This window comes from Halichoerus grypus, chromosome 4, assembly GCF_964656455.1.
Source record: "Halichoerus grypus chromosome 4, mHalGry1.hap1.1, whole genome shotgun sequence".
NCBI classification, from domain to species: domain Eukaryota; kingdom Metazoa; phylum Chordata; class Mammalia; order Carnivora; family Phocidae; genus Halichoerus; species Halichoerus grypus.
The window spans coordinates 83078430-83099871 of NC_135715.1; the positions used below are offsets into that span (position 1 = coordinate 83078430).

At 46.4% G+C, this 21442-nt stretch overlaps 1 protein-coding gene across 6 annotated transcripts in view; it reads left to right on the forward strand.

Moving 5' to 3' along the window:
* Window positions 1-21442, forward strand: part of ARHGEF4 (Rho guanine nucleotide exchange factor 4) — a 262468-nt gene that overhangs the window by 226514 nt on the left and 14512 nt on the right. For 2 of the 6 annotated variants that reach the window (XM_078070627.1, XM_078070629.1), the window contains 2 exons: window positions 9790-9962; window positions 21246-21425. In XM_078070627.1, the coding sequence (XP_077926753.1) occupies window positions 9790-9962; window positions 21246-21425 (353 nt within the window). Of the gene's footprint in view, window positions 1-9789; window positions 9963-16585; window positions 16865-17405; window positions 17470-21245; window positions 21426-21442 lie in introns of those variants that run through there. The other 4 variants (XM_078070628.1, XM_036076894.2, XM_036076896.2 and 1 more) reach the window with 3 other exon arrangements.

Here is a 21442-nt window from a genome sequence, read left to right on the forward strand (position 1 = left end):
TCTGGGATTTGATTTAAAATAATGCAGTGCTGAAAGAAATCAAAGAAAATCTAAATTATGGAGAGATATTTCATGTTCACAAACTGGAGGACTCAACAGTTTTGTAAAGATGTCTATTATCTCCAAATTGATCCACAGTTTTAATGCAATTTTTATCAAATTCCAGCAACTATAACTATAGTTTATAACTATAGACAAGATTATTCTAAAATGTATACAAAAGACAAAGGAATGAGAATAGCTAAAACAATTCTGAAAAAGAGGGATAAAGTAGGAAGAACCACACTACCAAATTTCAAAAATTATGTAGCTACAGAAAACTGTGTCGTACAGACTGGATGGTATTGGAGGAATAAACAAATAGATCATTGGAACAGAACAGAGAATTCAGAAATAGTGCCAAGCGAGTATAGCCAACCAATGTTTTAAACAGCTTTATTGAGATATAATCCACATACTATACAACTTACCCACTTAAAGTATAAAATTCAGTGGGTTTTGGTATATATTATTAATTTTTTAAATAGTGGTAAAATATATATTTAAAAATTTACCATTTTAACTGGATAATTCAGTGGTATTCATTATTTTCACGTGTGCAACCATCACCACCACTATATATTACCAAGCTTTATCACCCTAAATGGAAACTCTGGTAACCTCTAATCTATTTTCTGTCACTAAGAATTTGCCTATTCTAGGTACCTTATAGAAATGGAATCATACAGTGTGTGTCCTTTGTGCCCGGCTCATTTCACTTAGCATAGTGTTTTCAAAGTTCATCCATGTTGTAGCATGAAATAGAACTTTGTCCCTTTTTATGGCTGAATAAAATTCCATTGTATGTATATACCGCATTTTGTTTATCCATTTATCTGTTGATGGACTTTTTTTTTTTTAAGATTTTATTTATTTATTTGACAGAGACAGAGACAGCATGAGCAGGAACACAAGCAGGGGGAGTGGGAGAGGGAGAAGCAGGCTTCCCGCTGAGCAGGGAGCCCGATGTGGGGCTTGATCCCAGGACCCTGGGACCATGACCTGAGCCGAAGGCAGACGCTTAACGACTGAGCCACCCAGGCGCCCTGTTGATGGACTTTTGAGTTGTTTCCAACTTTGGGCTATTGTAAATAATGCTATCATGAATATTGGTGTACAATATGAATCTTTTTGATTCCCTGATTTCACTTCTCTTGAAGTGGAATTTCTAAATCATACGGTAATTCTGTGTTTTGCTTTCTGAGGACCTGCCAAACTGTTTTCCGCAGCAGCTTCACTGTTTATGTTCCTGGCAGCAGTGCCTGAGGGTCCTAGTCCCTCCAGTCCTCCTCAGTGCTTGTTTTATTTCCTTGTTTTTGGTTTTTGGTGTTTGTTTTAATAATAGCCTATCCTAAAGGGAAGAATGAAGAGGGGGGATTTCGGCGGGGGTGGGGGGGGAGAAGAACCATGAGAGACTGTGGACTCTGAAAAACAAACTGAGGGTTCTAGAGGGGAGGGGGGTGGGGGATGGGTTAGCCTGGTGATGGGTATTAAAGAGGGCACGTTCTGCATGGAGCACTGGGTGTTATATGCAAACAATGAATCATGGAACACTACATCAAAAACTAATGATGTAATGTATGGTGATTAACATAACATAATAATAAAAAAAAAATAGCCTATCCTAAAGGGTGTGAAGTGGTATATCACTGTGGTTTTGATTTGTATTTTCCTAATCATCAGTGATATTGAGCATCCTTTTATGTGTTGATTGGCCATTTGTATATCTTCTTTGAAGAAATATCTCTTCGAGATCTTTGCCTATTTTTCATTCAGTTTGTTGTTGTTGTTGTCCTTGAATTGTAACCGATACATGATTTGCAATTATTTTCTCCCATTCTGTGGGCTGCCTTTTCACTGTCTTGAAACTATCCGTTGATGCATGATACTTCAAATTTTGATGTATTCCAGTTTATCTATTTTTTTGTTGTTTTTGCCCATAGTTTCGGTGTCATATGCAAGAAATCATTTCCCCATCCAATGTCATAAAGCCTTTCCTCTGTTTTCTTCTAAGAGCCTTATAGTTTTCAGTTTTCATTCTTATGTTTAGGTCTTTGATCCATTTTGAGTATATGGTGTAAGGTAAGGATCCAGCTTCATTCTTTTGAATACAGATATCTAGTTTTCCAACACTATTTGTTGAAAAGACTGTCTTTTCCCCCACTGACTATCTTGGCATCTTTGTCAAAAATCAAATGACCATATGTATGACAGTTTATCTCTGGGATCTTTATTTTATTCTACTGGTCTACATGTCTATCCTTAGGATAATACTACACTGTTTTGATTACTGTAGCTTTGTAGTAAGTTTTGAAATCAGGAAATGTGAGTCCTCCAACTTAATTTGGGGTTTTTTTTTTTCAAGATAATTTTGGCTATTCAGGGTACCTTTAGATTCCATATGAATTTTAGGATAAGTTTTTCTTTTTCTGTAAAAATGCCATTGGGATTTTGATGGGGGTTACGTTGAACCTGTAGATTACTTTGGGTAGTAATGTCATCTTAACAGTATTAAATCTACCATTTCATGAACATGGAATGTCTTTCCATTTATCAAGTTTTCTGTAGTATCTTGCAGCAGGTTTTGTAATTTTCAATGTACACATTTTTTGCCTGCTTAGTTAAATTTATTCCTAAGTATTTTTATTATTTCCAATATGACTATATTGCAATTAAATTTTTTTTCCTTTTCAAATTGTTCATTGCAAGTATATAGAAATAAAACTGATTCTTATGTGTTGATTTGTACTCTGCAACTTTGCTGAATTTATTTATTAGCCTTAATGATTTATTGTGGATTCTTCAGGGTTTTCTACATGTGAGATCATGTCATCTCTGAACAGAAATAACTTTACTTCTTCCTTTCCATTTTAGATGCTTTTTCTTTTTTTTCCTTTTTCTTGCTTAATTGCTCTGGCTAGGATCTCCAATACTGTTTTGAATAGAAGTGGTGCAAGTGGGCATCCTTGTCTTATTCCTCATCTTAGAGGGAGAGCTTTCAGTTTCTCATCATTGAGTATATTAGCTATGGCTTTTTCACATATGGCCTTTATCATGTTGAGGACATTCCTTTTTTTTCCTAGTTTGTTGAGTATTTTTTATCATGAAAGGGTGTTGAATTTTGTCAATGCTTTCTCTGCATCAATTGAGATGACGATGTAGTTTTTTCCCCCTTCATTCTATTAATGTTGTATATTGCATTGAACAGTTTTCATATGCTGAACCATTCTTGTATTCCAAAAATAAATCCTAGTAGGTAAAGATATATAATCCTTTTGATATGCCATTGAATTCAGTTTACTAGTAGTTTACTTATTGAATTCAGCTTACTAATCCTTTGTTGAGGATTTTTGCATCTATGTTCATAAGGGATATTTGTCTGTAGTTTTCTTGTGTTTTGTCTGGCTTTAATTAGTTAGGAAGTATTCTCTCTTATTCAGTTTTTGGAAGAGTTTGAGAAAGATTGATGCCAATTCTTATTCACATGTTTAGGAGAATTCACTAGTGAAGCCATCTAATCTTGGGCTTTATTTTGTTGGGTAGTTTTTGACTACTCCTTCAATCTCCTTACTAATTTTAGGTATATTCAGATTTTCTGTTTCTTTTTGAGTCATTTTTGGTAGATGTGTGTTCCTAAGAATTTGTCTATATCATCTAGTTTATCTAGGGTACAACAGTTGACCAAAAAAAAAAGAAAGAAAGAAAAAAAAAAACAACTCAAAATGGATCATAGATTTACATGTAAAAGGTAAAACTATAAGGCTTTTAGGAGAAAACATTAGTGAAAATCTTTTGGAACTAGGGTTTGGTGATGAGTTCTTAGACATGATTCCAAAGACATTACCCATAAAAGGAAAAATAAATAAATTGAACTTTATCAAAATTTTAAATTTTTGCTCATGAAAACCCTTGTTAAGAGGATGAAAAAATACAGGGCGCCTGGGTGGCTCAGTCATTAAGCATCTGCCTTTGGCTCAGGTCATGATCCCACGGTCCTGGGATCAAGCCCCACATGAGGCTACCTGCTCAGCAGGAAGCCTACTTCTCCCTCTCCCACTCCCCCTGCTTGTGTTCCCTCTCTTGCTATATATCTCTCTGTCAAATAAAGAAATAAAATCTTTTAAAAAAATTAAAAATTAAAAAATTAAAAAAAATTTTCAAATCTCAACATCAAAACAATAAACGATCTAATTAGAAAAGGGGCAAAAATAAATGAAGAAATACTCCACCAGAAAAGATACTTGGATGACAAATAAGCACATGAAAAAATGTTCAACAGCACCTGCACTTTGGGAAATGCAAATTAAGACCATGATGCAATTATCACTATATACCTATCAAAATGTCTAAAATATAAAATTGTTAACAGGGGCACCTGGGTGGCTCAGTCAGTTGAGCGTGCAACTCTTGGTTTCAGCTCAGGTCATGATCAAGCCCTGCTTTGGGAGCTAAGAGCTTAGCAGGGAGTCTGCTTGAGATTCTCTCTCTTGCTCTCCTTCTGCCCCTCCCCCCACTTTTGCTCTCTCTCTCAAATAAATGAATAAATCTTTAAAAATATATATAAAATTGTGACAATACCAAATGCAGGTAAGGATTCTGAGAAACACACATTATTGAGTGTGAGAATGTAAAATGGTACAATTGCTCTAGAAAATAGTTTGGCAGTTTCTTAGAAAACTGAACATTCAGTTGCCATATGACCCAGCAATTATACCCCTGGGCAATTGCATTTATTCCAGAGAAATGAAAATTTAGGTCCACCCAAAAACCTGTACACAAATGTTCATAGTACTTTCTTTTTTTTTTTAAGATTTATTTATTTATTTGTGAGAGCGAGAATGAGAGAGAGAGTGTACATGAGAGGGGGGAGGGTCAGAGGGAGAAGCAGACTCCCCGCTGAGCGGGGAGCCTGATGCGGGACTCGATCCCGGGACTCCAGGATCATGACCTGAGCCGAAGGCAGTCGCTTAACCAACTGAGCCACCCAGGCGCCCCATAGTACTTTCATTAGAAATCACTTGGATGTCTGTCAGTGGGTTGAATGGTTGAACAAACTTGTATATCCATTGCATGGACTACTGGTAAGCAACAAAAAGAATGAGGTATAAATACAAACAGCTTGGATGGATCTCAAGGGCATTTGGCTGAGTGAAAAAGCTATCCTCCAAAGCTTACATACTGGTTGCTGTGGTGGTTACACAAATCTACACAGATGATAAAATGATGTAGAACCATAAACACACATTGTACCAAAGTCATTTTCCTGTCTGTGATATTATATTAGAATTTCATAAGCTGTAACCACTGGGTGAAGGGTACACAGGACCTCTGCACTACAGTTACAATTCCCTATACTCTATAGTTATTTCAAAATAAAAAGTTTTTTTTTTTTTAAGATTTTTCTATTTATTTTTGACAGGGGGAGGGGCAGAGGGAGGGAGAGAGAATCCCAAGCAGACTCTGCACTGAGTGCAAAGCTCCACACAGGACTCAGTCTCACGACCTTGAGATCACGACCCAAGCAAAAAACTAAAAGTCAATCACTTAACCAACTGTGCCACCCAGGTGCCCCTAAAAAGTTTTTTTAATGCCCTAGAGGAGAAGGTATGCTACTAAGACAACCTCTGATGGATTATAGTTTGTTTTAGATGTGTATTGCTGTGTCTTTTTTATAAAGACGAAGTCCTCATCTCTTATAAATATATACTACAGTTTTTACAGATAAAATTATGTCATATCTAGGATCTGGAGGAGGAGGGGATATGGATGATGAAACAAAATTGCCCTCGTGTTGAGAATTGCTGAAGCTGGATAATGGATGTACAAGATTCATTCTCTCTGTTTGTGCTTATTTAGAACTTTCCATAATAACAGTTTAAAAACAGAAATGAAATAAAAATGATGAGGGTTCCTTGGGACTCTTGACTGTGTGGGTCAGGGGCAGGGCTCTTAGCTCCTGCCCCCAAGCTGGACTCAGACCATTGCTGCCAGGCTGGAGCAGAGGGCTTCTCCAGTCAGTTCCAGTTCCAGGGACAGAGTGCTGCTCTCATCAAGTCCCGTGCTTCTGTGTCCATATTCGGCCACATGCACGAATCTTTAGCTGTATTCCAGGCATTGGCTCTGCCAGGCCCCACAGGCTCTGCCTTCCATTACTTGCCATCATCCTCCAGGCCTCCCTACATTCACTTATTCATCTCTCCATTTTTTTTATTCACCTGTTCAGTCATTCCTCTGTCCACCATGCTCCCATCCATCTCTTTACTCATTCATTTCTTTAACACTCACTGAAGTCTACATCAATGAATAAGGCATGGTTACTGCCTTTGGGGAGATGGTCAGACAGTGCAATGTATAGGGGATGTATGATAAGTGCCATGACGATTGTCTGTACAAAGCACCTTGGGAGTGAGATAGAAACCGATGTCAGTCCTTGGAGTGATGATGTTAGATAAGACTTTCACAGAGGAGGTATTGCTTGAGATGAGTCTTCAAAGTTAATATTTTCACTATGTTTGGCTCACCCAGGGAATGTAAGATAATCCCCCTATTTTGATGTCAGCTGATTTGCAGACTTAGTTCCATCTTCAATCTTAATTCCTCTTTGTCATGTAAAATAACATATTCGTGGGCTCCAGGGATTAGGACTTTGACATCTTTTGGAGGCCATTACTCTGCCTCTCACAAGAATAGAGTCCAGAACTTGATTTAAGGCCAGAGCAGACATTGTGGATCCATAGGAAAGGACTGTCTATTCCATAAATGGTGCTGAGAAAATTCCTTATCCTTACAGAAAAAAATGAAATTGGAGTCTAAAGGTTGTGGATCCCATTCTCATGTGTGTTCCCATCACCATGCAATTTCTCAGACACCAGCAAGGTGTCCTACAATTCAGCTCAATTCTTACACTCTCCACCTGGAGTTAGCATCAGATTCCACAGGTCAAGGGTTCAGTCCTACAAGACTGCCCTTGTTCTCCCACTTCAGGCACTAGTCACAAGCCCAAGGTGTTTCTGATCCACAGGCTATAGATGGGAGGTTCCAACAAATTCCCACCTTGGGTTTCATTAATTTGCTAGAGCGGCTCACAGAACTCAGAGAAACGTTTTACTGACTAGATTACCAATTTATTACAAAAGGATAGAACTCAGGAACAACCAGATGGAAGAGAGTCCCAGGCAGGTTATGCAGGAAGGGTCACAGAGCTTCCAAGCCCTCTCCAGGTGCGCCACTCTCCCCAAATCTCCATGTGTTCACCAAACAAAAAGCTCTCCAAACACTGTCCTTAGGGTTTTTATGGAGGCTTCACTATGTAGGCATGATTGACTAAATCATTGGCCACTGGCTATTGGTCCAGACCTTCTCCCCTCCCTAGAAGTGGGTTGAGGGGCAGCCCCATCCCTGGGTTACCTAGGGGCTTTCCAAAAGTCATCATTAACATAACAAAAGAAACCTTTATCACTCTTATCACAGGACATCCCAAGAGTTTTAGGAGCTCTGTGCCTGGAAAGGGTCAAAGACCAAATATAAAATTTATTATAAATCATAATACTACAGATTTCAACCTACACAATACACAAAAAGCATTCCCAAGTGCAATAAAAACTTAATGTCAAAAGAAAAACTATAAAACATTGAAGGATAACATAGAAGAGTATCTTTGCAACTTTGAGGTAGGGAAGAGTTTCCTAAGCACAAAAAATATAAACCACACAGGACATGATTGATAAATTTGCCTATATGAAAATTAAGAACTTCTGTTCATCAAAAGCATCTTATTTTATTTTATTTTTTTTTAGATTTTATTTATTTATTTGACAGAGAGAGACACAGCAAGAGAGGGAACACAAACAGGGGGAGTGGGGGAGGGAGAAGCAGGCTTCCCGCGGAGCAGGGAGCCCAATGCAGGGCTCTATCCCAGGACCTGAGATCATGACCTGAGCCGAAGGCAGACGCTTAACGACTGAGCCACCCAGGCGCCCCCATCAAAAGCATCTTAAAGAGAGGGGACAAGCTACAAAGTGGGAGATGATACTTGTGATACAAGTGGGCGGCAAAGATTTTGTATGCAGAATTGGGGCAGTGTATGTATATATACACATACATAGAAATATATTTTTTTACATTATTGATTATATTAAAGACCAATAGCTCAATAGACATAGATTTTTCACATTAAAGGAAATACCAATGACCCATAAACATAGACAAGGTGTTCACCTCATTAGTGATCATTAGCGATCAGAGAAATGTAAATTCAAACCACAGTAAGATTCCATTCCATACCCATCAGCCTGTCAACAGTGTCTGACAATGCCAGTCCTTGGAGCTGGCTAAGATATGGTGTGGTGGGAACATTCATACATACTGTTGGAAGTCTTTTTTTTTTTTTTTTTTTTTTTAGAGAGAGAGAGAGTGTGTGCGCGCACATGGGGGACAAGGGCAGGGGGAGAGGGAAAGAGAGTCTTAAGCAGACTCCATGCGGAGTGTAGAGCCTTAGGTAAGGCTCCATCTCATGACCCCGAGATCATGACCTGAGCTGAATTCAAGAGTCAGACGCTTAACCGACTGAGCTACCCAGATGCCCCACTGTCGGAAATCTTAAGTGGTAGATAGCTTTGGGAAACAGTTTGGCATACCTAGGACCCAGGGATGCCACACCTGGGATGCCACACCTGGGCCCTACCCCCCCCAGAGCATCAATTCACACCAGGGGTAATGATTTTGCCAAAGAGGACAAAAATCTTAGGCATGACAATGATTTGTGGCCTTCCAAAGAGCCATGGAACATAACAAATATACAGTATATCTGTGGTATTAAAGTTTCATTGGGACGATTAGGAAAACAATGTATAAAAGGCTCTTTAGGGGGTAGTAATGAGAAAGAGGTTGAGAACCACTGTCCAAGGGGAAACTGTGGAACATGTGCCCAGGAGGTGTGTAGGTATGTTTGCAGTACCATCATTCATACCAGCAGCAACACAGAAAAGCACCCACTACTCTCCAGCAGTGCAATGGATATGTAAAATTTGACATGTTCATAAAATGCAAGACTGCGCATCAGTGAGAATGAATCAATCATAGCTACACAAGCAGCTGAGTAAAAAAAAAAAAAAAAAAAAAAAAAAAAGCCAGCCAAAGCAGAAATGCTACTGGATGGTCCCATTTATATAAGGTCAAAAAATGCAAGACTCAACAGAAAAAAATGCTAAAACACAGCATAGGTGTGATTTATAGAAATAATGGATAGCTCTAAAGGAAAGAGAGGGGGATGCAGTTGGAGTAGGGCATGCAGGTGGTTGAATTCTAAGATTCTGGTATTTTTCTTAAGCAGAGTAAGTACTATGGAATTCATTTTATTAATTTCCAAACTATACTTAAATATATATACTGTGTATTTCTTTGGATACATATATATTTCATAATAAATTGTTAGCATTATTCTTAAGGGCCTTCTCCCATACCTGGCACATTGGTAGATGGCTTTGAATTGAATTCAGCTAGAGGGGACTCTTGAGTGTCATGCTCCGGCAGATATTTCTGTTTCTTTTCTTAGGGAGGTGGTGGGGATTGAATGGTAGGTGATTAACAGCGATGGGGCGAACATCAACCTGTGCACTCTTTCAACCAGACCATGTTTTTGCAGCAAAACTGGTTTGAGAAACTAGTTCCCAGGTCTTCTCCCTCCTCTCAAAGAAGGAGCATTTATCCTGAAAAGGTTCATCTCCTGCTCTGCCTGTCCCCCTTCCTCAGCTCCTCTTTGCCAGCTGGTGTCTCTCCTTCCAGCTATCCCTGATGGAGTTCTGGACACAGCCATCCGTGCTGATGAGGCGGGGAGTGAGGAGGACCTGTATGAGGACATGCACAGCTCCAGCCACCACTACAGCCACCCCGGAGGGGGTGGTGAGCAGCTGGCCATCAACGAGGTAGGGTCAAGGCTGCATGGGTGAAGGGATGGGGCTGGGACAGATGGCCTGGATGTCAGGGTGAGTCCAGCATGCTTGCACAGGCCTAGATGTCCACAGTCTCTGTGCTCCAAGCAGATGGCAGACGCCCCCACGTGTACACAGCACAGTTTCAGCCTGTGGCTCTCACTTAAGGATGTGGGGTCCACCAGCAGAGCTTCCCCAAATACAGGGCCTGCCCCTCTGCCTTCATGGCCTACAAGGAACCCAGAATGGCAGGCATGACCCAGGACCTACAATGAAAGAGCGCTGGTCTGTCCTTCCCCATAATAGCCCCTGTAAGCCATCCTGGATGGAACAAGGTTTGCTTGGCAGAAAGGAGGCCAGGGCTTAGCGCCCTGTCCCTCCAAGAAGTTGTCTGGGCAGGATGGAAAGCAAGGCAAGTGAAAATTGATTTCTCTCCTATTGACTCCAAGAGCTCAAAAAGCTTTCTGGTTGCTATGACAACTGTGTACAAGTTTGTTTGTTTGCTGTTCTTACCTTAACAGAAGAAATTAGTGACATACTTCCTCCAGGCAAAACTGCTTCCCATACCAAGGACTCCTTTTGCATTCTCCAAGGACAGAGACATTTTGAGACCTTGACTCCTCTCTTTTTCTCATTTGTACTCCTATTTTCTCCCCCTCTTCTTTTTTACTTAATTCGGCGGGTAGGGGAGCCCTAAACATAATGTGGTTCATAACTCACATCCATTACACTGCATTCTCTTCCTGGTCATAAGCTACTATGTATTTCTGCCTCATCAAAACCAGAATCTGACCACCCAGGATCTTGCAGCACCTCAGGAGGGGGTCAATTTATGAACAGTGTGAGTGAATGAATGGGCTGGTAGGATTCTCAGAAGCCCTCAAGGAGTATGCTGTCCTCATTACCTATTCGACAGATGGGTACAAACTGTAGATGGTGGACGAACTCTTCTCTCAGGCCCGGATCTGAACAATGATATAAAAGTCATTAAATAATGCTTTATTCAAAATCCATGGTGTGTTAAATAGCACATATCCAAGTAAGTTGACTTTTCCAATACACAAAGTCTTTCTTTAAGTACTTCTCATCAGCTATTTTGAATGGAAGATGTTCTAAAATTATGTCATCTTAAGCTGAATTCACAGATAATGGTTTTGCTTTTCCTTGAAGTCTCAGGCTGCCCTCCTCAGTCTTGGGCCCCAGCCCTGGTGGGGAGCAGCATGGTGCAGGGGATAGAATCTGAGCGTTGGGGCCTCCCAGACCTGGATAGGAGTTCCTCCCTGCCCTGGGCCAGGTGTGGAGCTCTGAGCAGGTAAACCCTCTGAACGCTGGTTTACTTAACTGTAAAATAGGATGGCCATGAGGTTACCTGAAGACTGACTGAAATAATGTAAATACCCTGGCATGTGGTGGGTTCTTGGTAAATTTCCAGCAATGAGGATGATAACAAAGAGGAAATACTCACATACAGCTTTTAGGGACTCTGAAAAGGTGTGTGACCATTGATGCTGCGTTGTTAGAGTTCTTGCGTCCGTTTTCCGTAGCTGCGTGTGTCCTTCCTGATGGTGAAATTCTGGTCCGTCGCATTGTGTTGCTGGTGCGGAGGGGGCTTCTGAGGCCCTTGACAAGTTTTTCTTTTTTTTTAAGATTTTTTTTTTTTTAATTTTTATTTATTTGACAGAGAGAGAGAGATAGTGAGAGAGGGAACACAAGCAGGGGGAGTGGGAGAAGGAGAAGCAGGCTTCCTGCCGAGCAGGGAGCCCGATGCGGGTGATCCCAGGACCCCGGGATCATGACCTGAGCCGAAGGCAGATGCTTAACGACTGAGCCACCCAGGTGCCCCAGCCCTTGACAAGTTTTTCATTCTAAGATGCTTTGGATGAGGGAAGCCAAGAGCCAGGACTACTCTAAAAGAACAAATAGGCTCTGGCAGAGGGCACCTTTATGAGGGAAATGAAGGTAATTTAGATTATGAATTGGATATCACCTATTTTGGCCACTTAGAGAATTTATTTCCTATTCAGTTCGAAGGTCTTTCTTGGTATTTGGGGCTCCTGAGTAGACAGGGTGGTAACGTTGTTTCTTATGTTTGGAGAACTCAGTGCTTTCCAGGGTACTTGTCTTTCCTGGATGTGCCTCTGCGGGGAAGGACGTGTCACATCCCGGAGGAGGCCAGCCAGACCAAGGAGCCCCTCTCCAGGGATGCAGCAAGCTCATGCCAGTTGGAAGCTGGGCTCCTGACTTGGTTAGGGTCCACCAGGCTGCTCGCCTTTTTGACACCCACCTGCACTTCTAGATCCCTTTCAGGGCAGTATAGCATAAAGGACGGGGCCTGGGTTTGGAGGCTGACAGCCCTGCGTCTTCCCCCCATCCTGCCACTGGCTAGCTGGGGACATGTGTCAAGCCATTCTCTCCTCAGGGCCTCAGTCTCCTCTTGTGGGGTGGATGTGGCACCTGAGTCCCACGGGGAGCTATAGGAGGATCACTTATACAGGTGTATAAGGTACTCAGGAAAGGCAGGCACCCATTATGATTTTTTGGCAGCATTAAATAGACCCACTTTATCAGAAACTGAAGAGCTATAAAAGGTGATTCTCCAATAACAGGCTAGTTCACTTGGCCTTCCAAGAGCAGCAAAGTCCCACTGTCCATTCCCTGAAGCCTCTAGCACTCACTGCTGGCTCACATGCATGGCAAGAAGGTTTGCTAGGGTCAACGTGAGTTTCATACTTAGAGATTGTAGAAGCAACAGATGTCAAAAGTCCATACTAAAGAATATTTATCCTGCTCTAAAATCACACATTCACTTGTATTTTTTAGACACATGTATCATGTTCTAAATTGTGACACTTTCTTGTTTGTATTGACTTCAGAAAGAGAGACCACATCTCAATTTCCAAGCAGAAGGGAGCTCAAACCATCTGGCCCAAAGAGCAGTAGACACAGGGGAGAACAGTGAAGCGTTTTGGTATTCTGGGTACAGAAGTGAGTGCGTGTGCCCACACCTGCATGCACAAGAAGGTTCTGAGTGTGATGTGTGGATGTGTGTGTTGCACGTCTGTGACATATCCACTGAGTATTTCATTCGTGTCGGGAATGTCCCAGGCCCTGGGATACAAGACTGTCGGGTCCAGGGGGCAGGCAGGGCATGTATGTGCCCTGACAAGAGTGAGAAAGGACACAGGATCACGTTCATTCTGTGTTCCCTGCATCTCACGCGTGCCTTGCACCTCGTGATTGTCCAGGCGCTGCTACAGGAGTTCACGTCCATGCCTAGAAGTGTCCCTTTCTTTCTTCAGCATTGCCCTGTCTAGTGCCTTGTCCAGATGCCAGTGACCCAGGCCTGGGCCTGTCTGCCTGATTCCTCCCCCTCTTCCCAGCCTCTCCCTGCCTCACAAGGCTCTGAGCAAGCCCTGCTAGGCTGGGCAGTTATCCCTGCAGTCAGGCCTGAGGGTATCCTTAGCCCAAGCATATTTTCTGGAGTTGAGGGCTAAAAGGAGGAGGTGTCTTTGGAAGACATTGTTCTCTTTTCAGGCAGGGCAGAGGGCACCTCTTAGATCTTAGTTCTTGGTCCCAGCCCAGGTTCGGAGGTTCAGAGGTTCTTCTGCCCCAGGCTGGTCAGCTACAGGGGAGGTCTGACCCGAGAACCGGGCCTTGGATGAAGCCCTAAAACACATCCCCAGGGCCGGAACAGCAGCAGGCAGAGCGCTATAGACCCACAGCCCTCAGCACTGAGCTGACGAGCGGATCCCCAGAACTGCTTCCTGACCCTTCTTCCTTGGTGTCCGATGGCTCTGGAAGCACAGGGGTACGATAAAACGCCGGGCCCAAAGTCAGGGCTTCTGAGCCACACCCTACCAGAGGGCATGTCACACAGTCTTACCAGAAGAGCCCCGGGATTTGGGGTGGCAGGGAGCCTTCTGATGCCTTCTGTTCCCCCACCATCCTTCTGAGAGCTTGAGGGAGCAAGTCTTGAGCCTAGTTCCCTGAAGAACTGAAGAGATACAGCAAGAAGACTTTTACCCCACAACCAGACAGATGGGACTAGGCTGAACCTTCCGATCTGAGGAAGGCAGCCAGCCCTTCTGGACATGGTCCTGACCCTCCCCTGGCACACACATCCCAGCATCTGCTTAGGGTGTTCAGCAGGATGGGGGTGTCCTCAGTGCACACATCTGTACTCACTCACATGCATGTGGTACTGACCCACACCTGGAAACCTGAACATACAGAAACAAAGTCACCTACATGTGAACACCCACCTCTGCACACATTCCATGACTCGTGCCCCAGGAGGCATGGTGTTGAATATGGAGCCTGGAAATCTCTATTCACTTCTGACCTGCTTTTAAGTCTCCTCAGCCCCCTCAGCTGCATCCTTCTGATGGCATGGTGACTGTGACAGAGCTCGCTGTTGTGGATGGACTGACAGACACCTGCACATGAGCTTCAATCCCTACAGTGTTAAGTTTGCAGTGTTAAGTTGTCAGGAAGACAGTGGAAACTCCTGCATAGCTGACATAGGGTTTTGGGGTTTTTTTTTTAAGATTTTATTTGAGAGAGAGCGCACATGACCACCAGCAGAGGAAGGGGCAGAGAGAAAGGGAGAAGCAGACTCCCCGCTGAGCAGGGCAACATGGGGCTGGATCCCAGAACCCTGGGATCATGACCTGAGCCGAAGGCAGACGCCCAACCGACTGAGCCACCCAGGTGCCCCTGACATAGGATTTTTTTAAAAAGCTGCTGAACCACATGCAGAAGAATGAAACTGGGCCCTTACCTCACGATATACACAAAAATCAACTCAAAATGGATTAAAGACTTAAACCAAAAACCTGAAACCATAAAACTACTAGAAGAAAACAGGGAAAAGCTTCTTGACACTGGTCTGGGCAATGGTTTTTTGGATATGATACCAAAAGCACAGGTAACAAAAGCAAAATAGGTTAAGTGGGACTACACCAAACTATAAGCTTCTGTACAGTGAAGGAAACCATCAACAGAGTGAAAAGGCAACCTGCAGAATGGGAGAATGTATTTGCAAACCATATATCTGATAAAGGATTAATATCCAAAATATATAAGTAACTCATACAACTCAATAGCAAAAAAACCCAGTAACTCATTTTAAAAATGGACAAAGCACCTGAATAGACATGTCTCAGATACACAAATGGCCAACAGATATATCGTTCAACATTGTTAATCATCAGAGAAATGCAAATCAAAACCACAATGAGGTATCACTTCACATGTCTTAGAATGCCTATTATTAAAAAGACAAAGGAATAGTGTTGGTGACAATGTGGAGTAAAGGATTTCTGGGTGTTCCAAAAGAAATGAGATCAGGATCTCAAAGAGATAGCTGCATTCCCATCTTCATTGCAGCATTATGCACAGTAGTAAAGACATGGAAGCAACCTAAGTGCCCATTGATGGATGAATGAAATGGACAAGAAAAATGTGGTGCATATACCACGGAATATTATTCAGCCTTAAAAAAAGGAAAGTCCACATTTGTGACATCATGGATGAACCTGGAGGATATTATGCTAAGTGAAATAAGCCAGACACAGAAAGACGAAAAATGCATGATCTTACTCATATATATAATCTAAAAGTCAAACTCATAGAAGCAGAGAGGAGAACAATGATTGCCTGGAGTTGGGGGAGGGAGAAATGGGGACATGTCCGACAAAGGGATACAAAGTGTCTGTGAGATGAATAAGTTCTAGAGATCTAACCCGCAGCATGGTGACCATAGTTAACAAATACTGTGTTGTGCGCTTGAAATGTGCTAAGAGGATAGATCTTAAGAGTTGTCACCACACACAGACACACAAATGGTAACTGTGTGAGGTGACAGATATGGTAATTAGCCTGATTGTGGTGATTATTTCACAATGTATACCTGTTTCAAAATACCAAGTTGTGCACCTTAAGTATATACAATTTTTATTTGTCACTTATACTTCAATAAATCTGGGAGGAGGCGGGGAATAGCAGCTGAAGAAGCCAGCTGCTTTCCCAAAGGAACAAAATGCTGCTCTGATGGGTCAGTAAGGAGAGGTCCTGAGTCAGGACCTGAATGGAGCACCTCGATGTGGATGACGTCAGTCTGTCCTGAGTTCAAATCCTGATTCCACCATCCCTGTATACCCATGAGATTTTATGAGTGAGCAAATTACCGGACCTTTCAGAGCCGCATTTACTCCTCTGAAGTGGAGGCCAAGACAGCTCTTGGTGTTAGGAATCAGAACCGCTGGCCCATCCCCACGGCCGCCGTGCGCCAGGACCTGCGAAGGCCCGCGGCACCCCGGAGCGCCTCCTCCCACCCCCGCCCCGAGCGCCGCCGCGGTCCTCTGCGCCCGGCCGGCCGTGGGCCAGAACCGCCGAGGGGGCGTTGAGGTCCCCCGGACACACACCCCGGGAAGCGCCCAGGGCAGAGCGCCGCGCAAGCCCAAGCCTCCTCACCCCTCCCGCCCCGGCTCCCCCGCCTCTGCAGCCGCTCGGTTGCTAGGGCTGCGGGGCCTGAGAGACGCGGCGCGCACGTCGCGGGCTGAGCGGGAGAAGCCCCGGGCCCGGCGAGCGCAGGCGGCTCCGCCCCCCTCCGGGCGCTCCCGGCCGCCCCGCTCCCGCCCTATCGCGGCGGCATCTCCGGGCCGCACGGAGCCGGGAGGCCGGGCGCCATGGCCAGGGCCCCGCAGTCCCGGCGACGCCCCGTGGCGCCCGGGAGCGCCTTGCGCGCCTTGCTGCGCTGCAACCTGCCCCCCGGCGCCCAGCGCGTGGTGGTCTTCGCCGTGCTGGCGCTCCTGGTCCTCATCAACGTCGTGCTGATATTCCTGCTGGCCTTCCGCTGACCGCCCGGGCAGGGCGCCGCGGGGAACCGCGCAGGGGTGAGTGGCGCCGGCGCTGGGCTCCTGCGGCCGCCGCGCGTCTTCCCTTTCAGCCCCGTCCTCCTCGGTGCCCGCCGCGGCTCGCAGCCCGCAGTGGCCCGAGGTGCGGCGGCTGGCCCCGTCTGGCCCCCGTGAGTCCCGCACCGGACGCCACCAGGGGAGGCCTCCCCTGCCAGCCCCATGTGCCAAGGCCCTGTCTGTGTGTGTGCCCCCCTGGGGATGCGGCCCTGCAGGTGACTCGGGGCGTAATGACACTTGTGCCACAGGGTCTTTCCATCTGTCCTTTGTGCCGTGGTGTGTGTGTGTGTGTGTGTGTGTGTACGCGCGCGCGCGTGCGTGTGTCTAAAATGGCGCGTCCCTATGTGTAGCTGAGAATGCGGATGCAGCTGTGGCCACGGCTGTCTATGGTTGTCTGGAAACTGTACATGTGACTGCCATGTGAGCGGAACTGGACATGCGTTTCTGTGTGGGTTGAAAAATGTCTGGGAAGATGAGTGGGCTCCTCTTCACATGTCATCTGCAGTTGCTTTTCCCATTTTAGGTCTTAGTGGTCTCAGTCAACGTGCCCCCACTATAGGCAGAGCCCCTCCTGCACCCGCTGGAAGGTGGGCATTCTGAATACCCTCTGTCCCCTGCTGTACAGGGGCCCAAAGAAGCTGAGCCACATTCCTTCCCAGACTATCTGATTGGAATCCTCCACCAGCCTGCATATGTGAGAGACAGGAGGAGATGGGGCAGGGTGGGAAAGGTGGTGGGTGCTCATCAGGGGGAACTTTGAGCCAAAGCCTGGCTTCCTGAAGCCTGTCAAAATCTCTGAGGTACAGGAGTGGATCCTGCCCCTGTCCCTCCATGGGGACAGTTCCCCAACTGCCTCCACATAAATATTCCATGTCTCAGAACCAGCTTCTGCTCCCCACTGCCAGGCCAAGAAAGAGCCTGCAACCCTTGCCTCTCAGCCTGCTGGACTTAAATCTGGGCTTCCATGCAGCTGCACCTCAGACAGAGCATCAGGAAGGGCCTCTGCCCAGAAACCCATCCAGTGTGGGCCTTCGTGGCCTCTGGGCTGTCGGAGGTAGAATGCCTCTCTGACCTCTTAGAGCTACATTTTATCTTGGTGACATCACATAAATGGTTAACATCATTGCTGTAACTTGACAGAGTGCCTTGCATTTGTAGATCCATAGAGGAGCTTTGTGGCCCAGGGAGAGCACATGGTTACTGTGGGCATCAGCCGGGACCAAAGCACAGGGAGATCGGGGGAATTCCTCATGGCTATATGTCTGTCAAGTACCTTCTGTGCACAGCAAGGCACTGGGACAAGGAAGTGACAAAGGTGGCCACCCCCACTACCAGAAAGGGCTTCTGGCTGACTGGACAAGACAGGTGTCGGGACTTGTCCATGAAGGTGTCAGGAACCATGGTCTCTCTGGGAAGCCCTACGCCTGCAGCGATAGAGGAAACCGGCTGTGTAGGACCCCCCCTCTCTGCAAGGCTGGCAGAGGACAGCGGCGGGAGGAGGCACTGGCCCATACAAGAGGGGCTTTGCTCGGGGCTCATCTGAGAGAACCCAGGGTTAGGAGGAGACACCTGATCTGGCTAGTATTAGTAGGGAACGACCTGGGCAGGGAAATGGCGGGAAGCTGGGCTGTGTGGAGTATGTCTGCATTACATCCTCCCTGCCTGGGCTCCAGCAGTGAAAGGCTGCTTCCACGCTGTCCTGGAGACCTGCATGTGCAGCTGGTGTGAACTGAGGGTGGACGGCATTCACCTGCAGCGTGGCATACTGTTCTCAGGAGATCAGAGTGTAGCATCCCAGTAGCGAGTGTATAAACGTGTGTTGGCAGGTGCATGTCGGGGTTTGTGCAGGAAGAGGGAGTCTCAGGACATGCACCTCTCAAGGATCAAAACTACCCAAATAGCCTGTAGTCACACATTCCCTCCATTGTGATGCACACACTTTGCCTGAGGTCATACACACTCTCTGTCCTTATGCTCACACTCACCCTTGGTCACACACATCTTCTGTCCTGATGTATCTGCTCACCTGTGATCACTGTCCCTGAAAGAGGACATTCACCTGCAGCCCACATTCTCATTGGCTCACCCACCCCACCCTTGAGTACCCTGCTTCTTCCTTGTCTTCAGGCAAGATCCTCCAAGGCTAGAGGTGGTAGCCTGCTCGTGTGGAGCGTGCCTGCTCTGGGCTGCCTAGTCTAGTGCTTGCTCCCTGGGTACAGCAGCACCTGCATGTGGCTCGCTGAGTCCTCTTGTCTCATCTTGTTCGTATTGCAGCCAGGAGGTCTTGATCCTGGGGGCCAGGCCTTCCTGCAGAAGAGGACATGCCTGTAGTAGGTCTTTTTAGCTGGGGTGAGTTCAATGGTCCCTTGAGGAGGCATGCAGCCCCCCAGGAATAACCCAGTGCTTGGTGCCCAGGGCCCCTGGGTGGGCATCAGGAACCTGCAGCCCCTGAATGGCTTTGCATGGGAGCGTAGGTATACACGTCAGCTGTAGATCATTCGGAGGAGTGGTTTCATCAGGGTTTAAAGCAGGTTTCATCCCCAGAAGACACGAACTGGAGGTTTCTGAATGTGCTTGCTCAGGCCCTACCCTGGAGGAAGGTTCCAGCCTGAGTGGGCTCTGGTATCCAGGTGGCCTACCCCACCCTTCACCCTGCCCATTCAGGGCCTGGGGGAGACCCCCTAGCTACTGGAAATGTCAGCTGGAGATCCAGACAGTCCTGTTGCAGCCGTGCTCTGGTTCCCATTTCAGTCTGAGGAACCACACACACTCTGCGCTGGGAGCACGCAGAGAAGGCCCCACTGGACCTGAAGCCAAGGAAGGATTCACACGCACGAGTGGGAACAGAGGCGAGCAGCTCAGAGGAGGAAATAGTTGGTTGCAGAGGGCCTGACTGGTTGATGCTCTGAGGCCTTGACTGCCAAAGAGCCACCCTGCAGAGCCAACACTTGGTCCCAGCAGACATGGATCTCACCTCTTTTTTTTTTTTTTAAGATTTATTTATTTATTTGACAGAGACACAGCGAGAGAGGGAACACAAGCAGGGGGAGTGGGAGAGGGAGAAGCCGGCTTCCCGCTGAGCAGGGAGCCCGATGCGGGGCTCTATCCCAGGACCCTGGGATCATGACCTGAGCCAAAGGCAGACGCTTAACGACTGAGCCACCCAGGCGCCCCTGGATCTCACCTCTTGTATAGCCCCCAACCTACCCCTCCTCTTGTCCTAAGCCCCAGAGCCATTCATTATTCATGGAGCAGAAACTGAGCCCACATTACAGGAAAGCAGGCATCCACCCAATGGCAAATGGAGCTCTAAGCACAAGGGCTGCCTGGGGTATGGAGGAGGGAGGGAGTCCCATCTCCCTGCCCCTCAGGGCAGGGGAGCATCCCTCCTGATGTGAGGTCCATGACCATGTGGGAGGAAGGAAACACACAAAATTATTTCAGCAGAGAGAAATTACTATAAAGACTTGTGAGCCAGGTATAAAGTGCCTGACCCCATAACCAAGTGCACAAGAACAATCCTGAGGTATCCATTACAGAGATAGCAGCTGCAAGATGTACCTACCCCTCCTAGAGCTAGAGAATAAAGTAAAGAGGTTGGAATAATTAAAGCTGAGGATCCTGTGGGCCTTGGGACCTGAAAGTCTGAGGCTAGGTGCTGTTCAGCTAGTGCAGGTTGGGATGGCGGGGGAGGGCCATGAGACTGGTTCCGCAAGTGTTCGAAAATCACCGCAAACCAGATCCAGCTACTGTGATGGCTGGGCGCCCCCCCCCCCCCCGCCCCCCGCCCCGTACCTAGGAGGAGTGGCACAGGTGCTTGCCAGGTGACCTCACAGGTAATGCAAGGCCACAGGAAGCCAGTGGGAGGGAGTAAGCCCCTTCTCCCTCTGGCCTTGTGGTCCCCTCCAGTGCCACATTGGGAGAACCTAACGGGGTAGCTAGCACAGAAGAAATGCAGCCTGCTGTGCTCAGCCCCAGCCTCCCAGAGCAGAGCACAGATGGTAAATGAAGCTGAGAGTAGTAAGTGACTCACTGGTCCAGTGGGGTGGAAGGAAGGTGTGTGCCCTGTGCAGGGGAGTGAGCAACACACTTGCCTCTCAGATTCTGTGGCTCACCAGGATTCTAGTTCACTTCAGGCTTCATCACGAGCCCTGCCAGTCTAGACATGCCCAGGGCATAGTCCTGTCCCTTGAAGAGTGACGGGCTCAGAGGGAGCCTCCGTTCACTCCTCTGTAACCTGAGTCAGGATCCCCTCTTTGCAGGGCTGCTGAGGGATGGAGGGCAGAGGGCAGAGCACCCTGCCCCATGAGGAGGTCCATGACAGCCTTGCCCACTGATCTGCTATCTGTGGCTCTCTCCACAGCTCATCAGTGATGGCAGTGTGGTCTGTGCTGAAGCACTCTGGGACCATGTCACCATGGATGACCAGGAACTGGGCTTCAAAGCTGGGGATGTCATCGAAGTAATGGATGCCACCAACAGAGAGTGGTGGTGGGGTCGTGTTGCTGACGGCGAGGGCTGGTTTCCAGCCAGCTTTGTGCGGGTATGGCACCAGCCTGT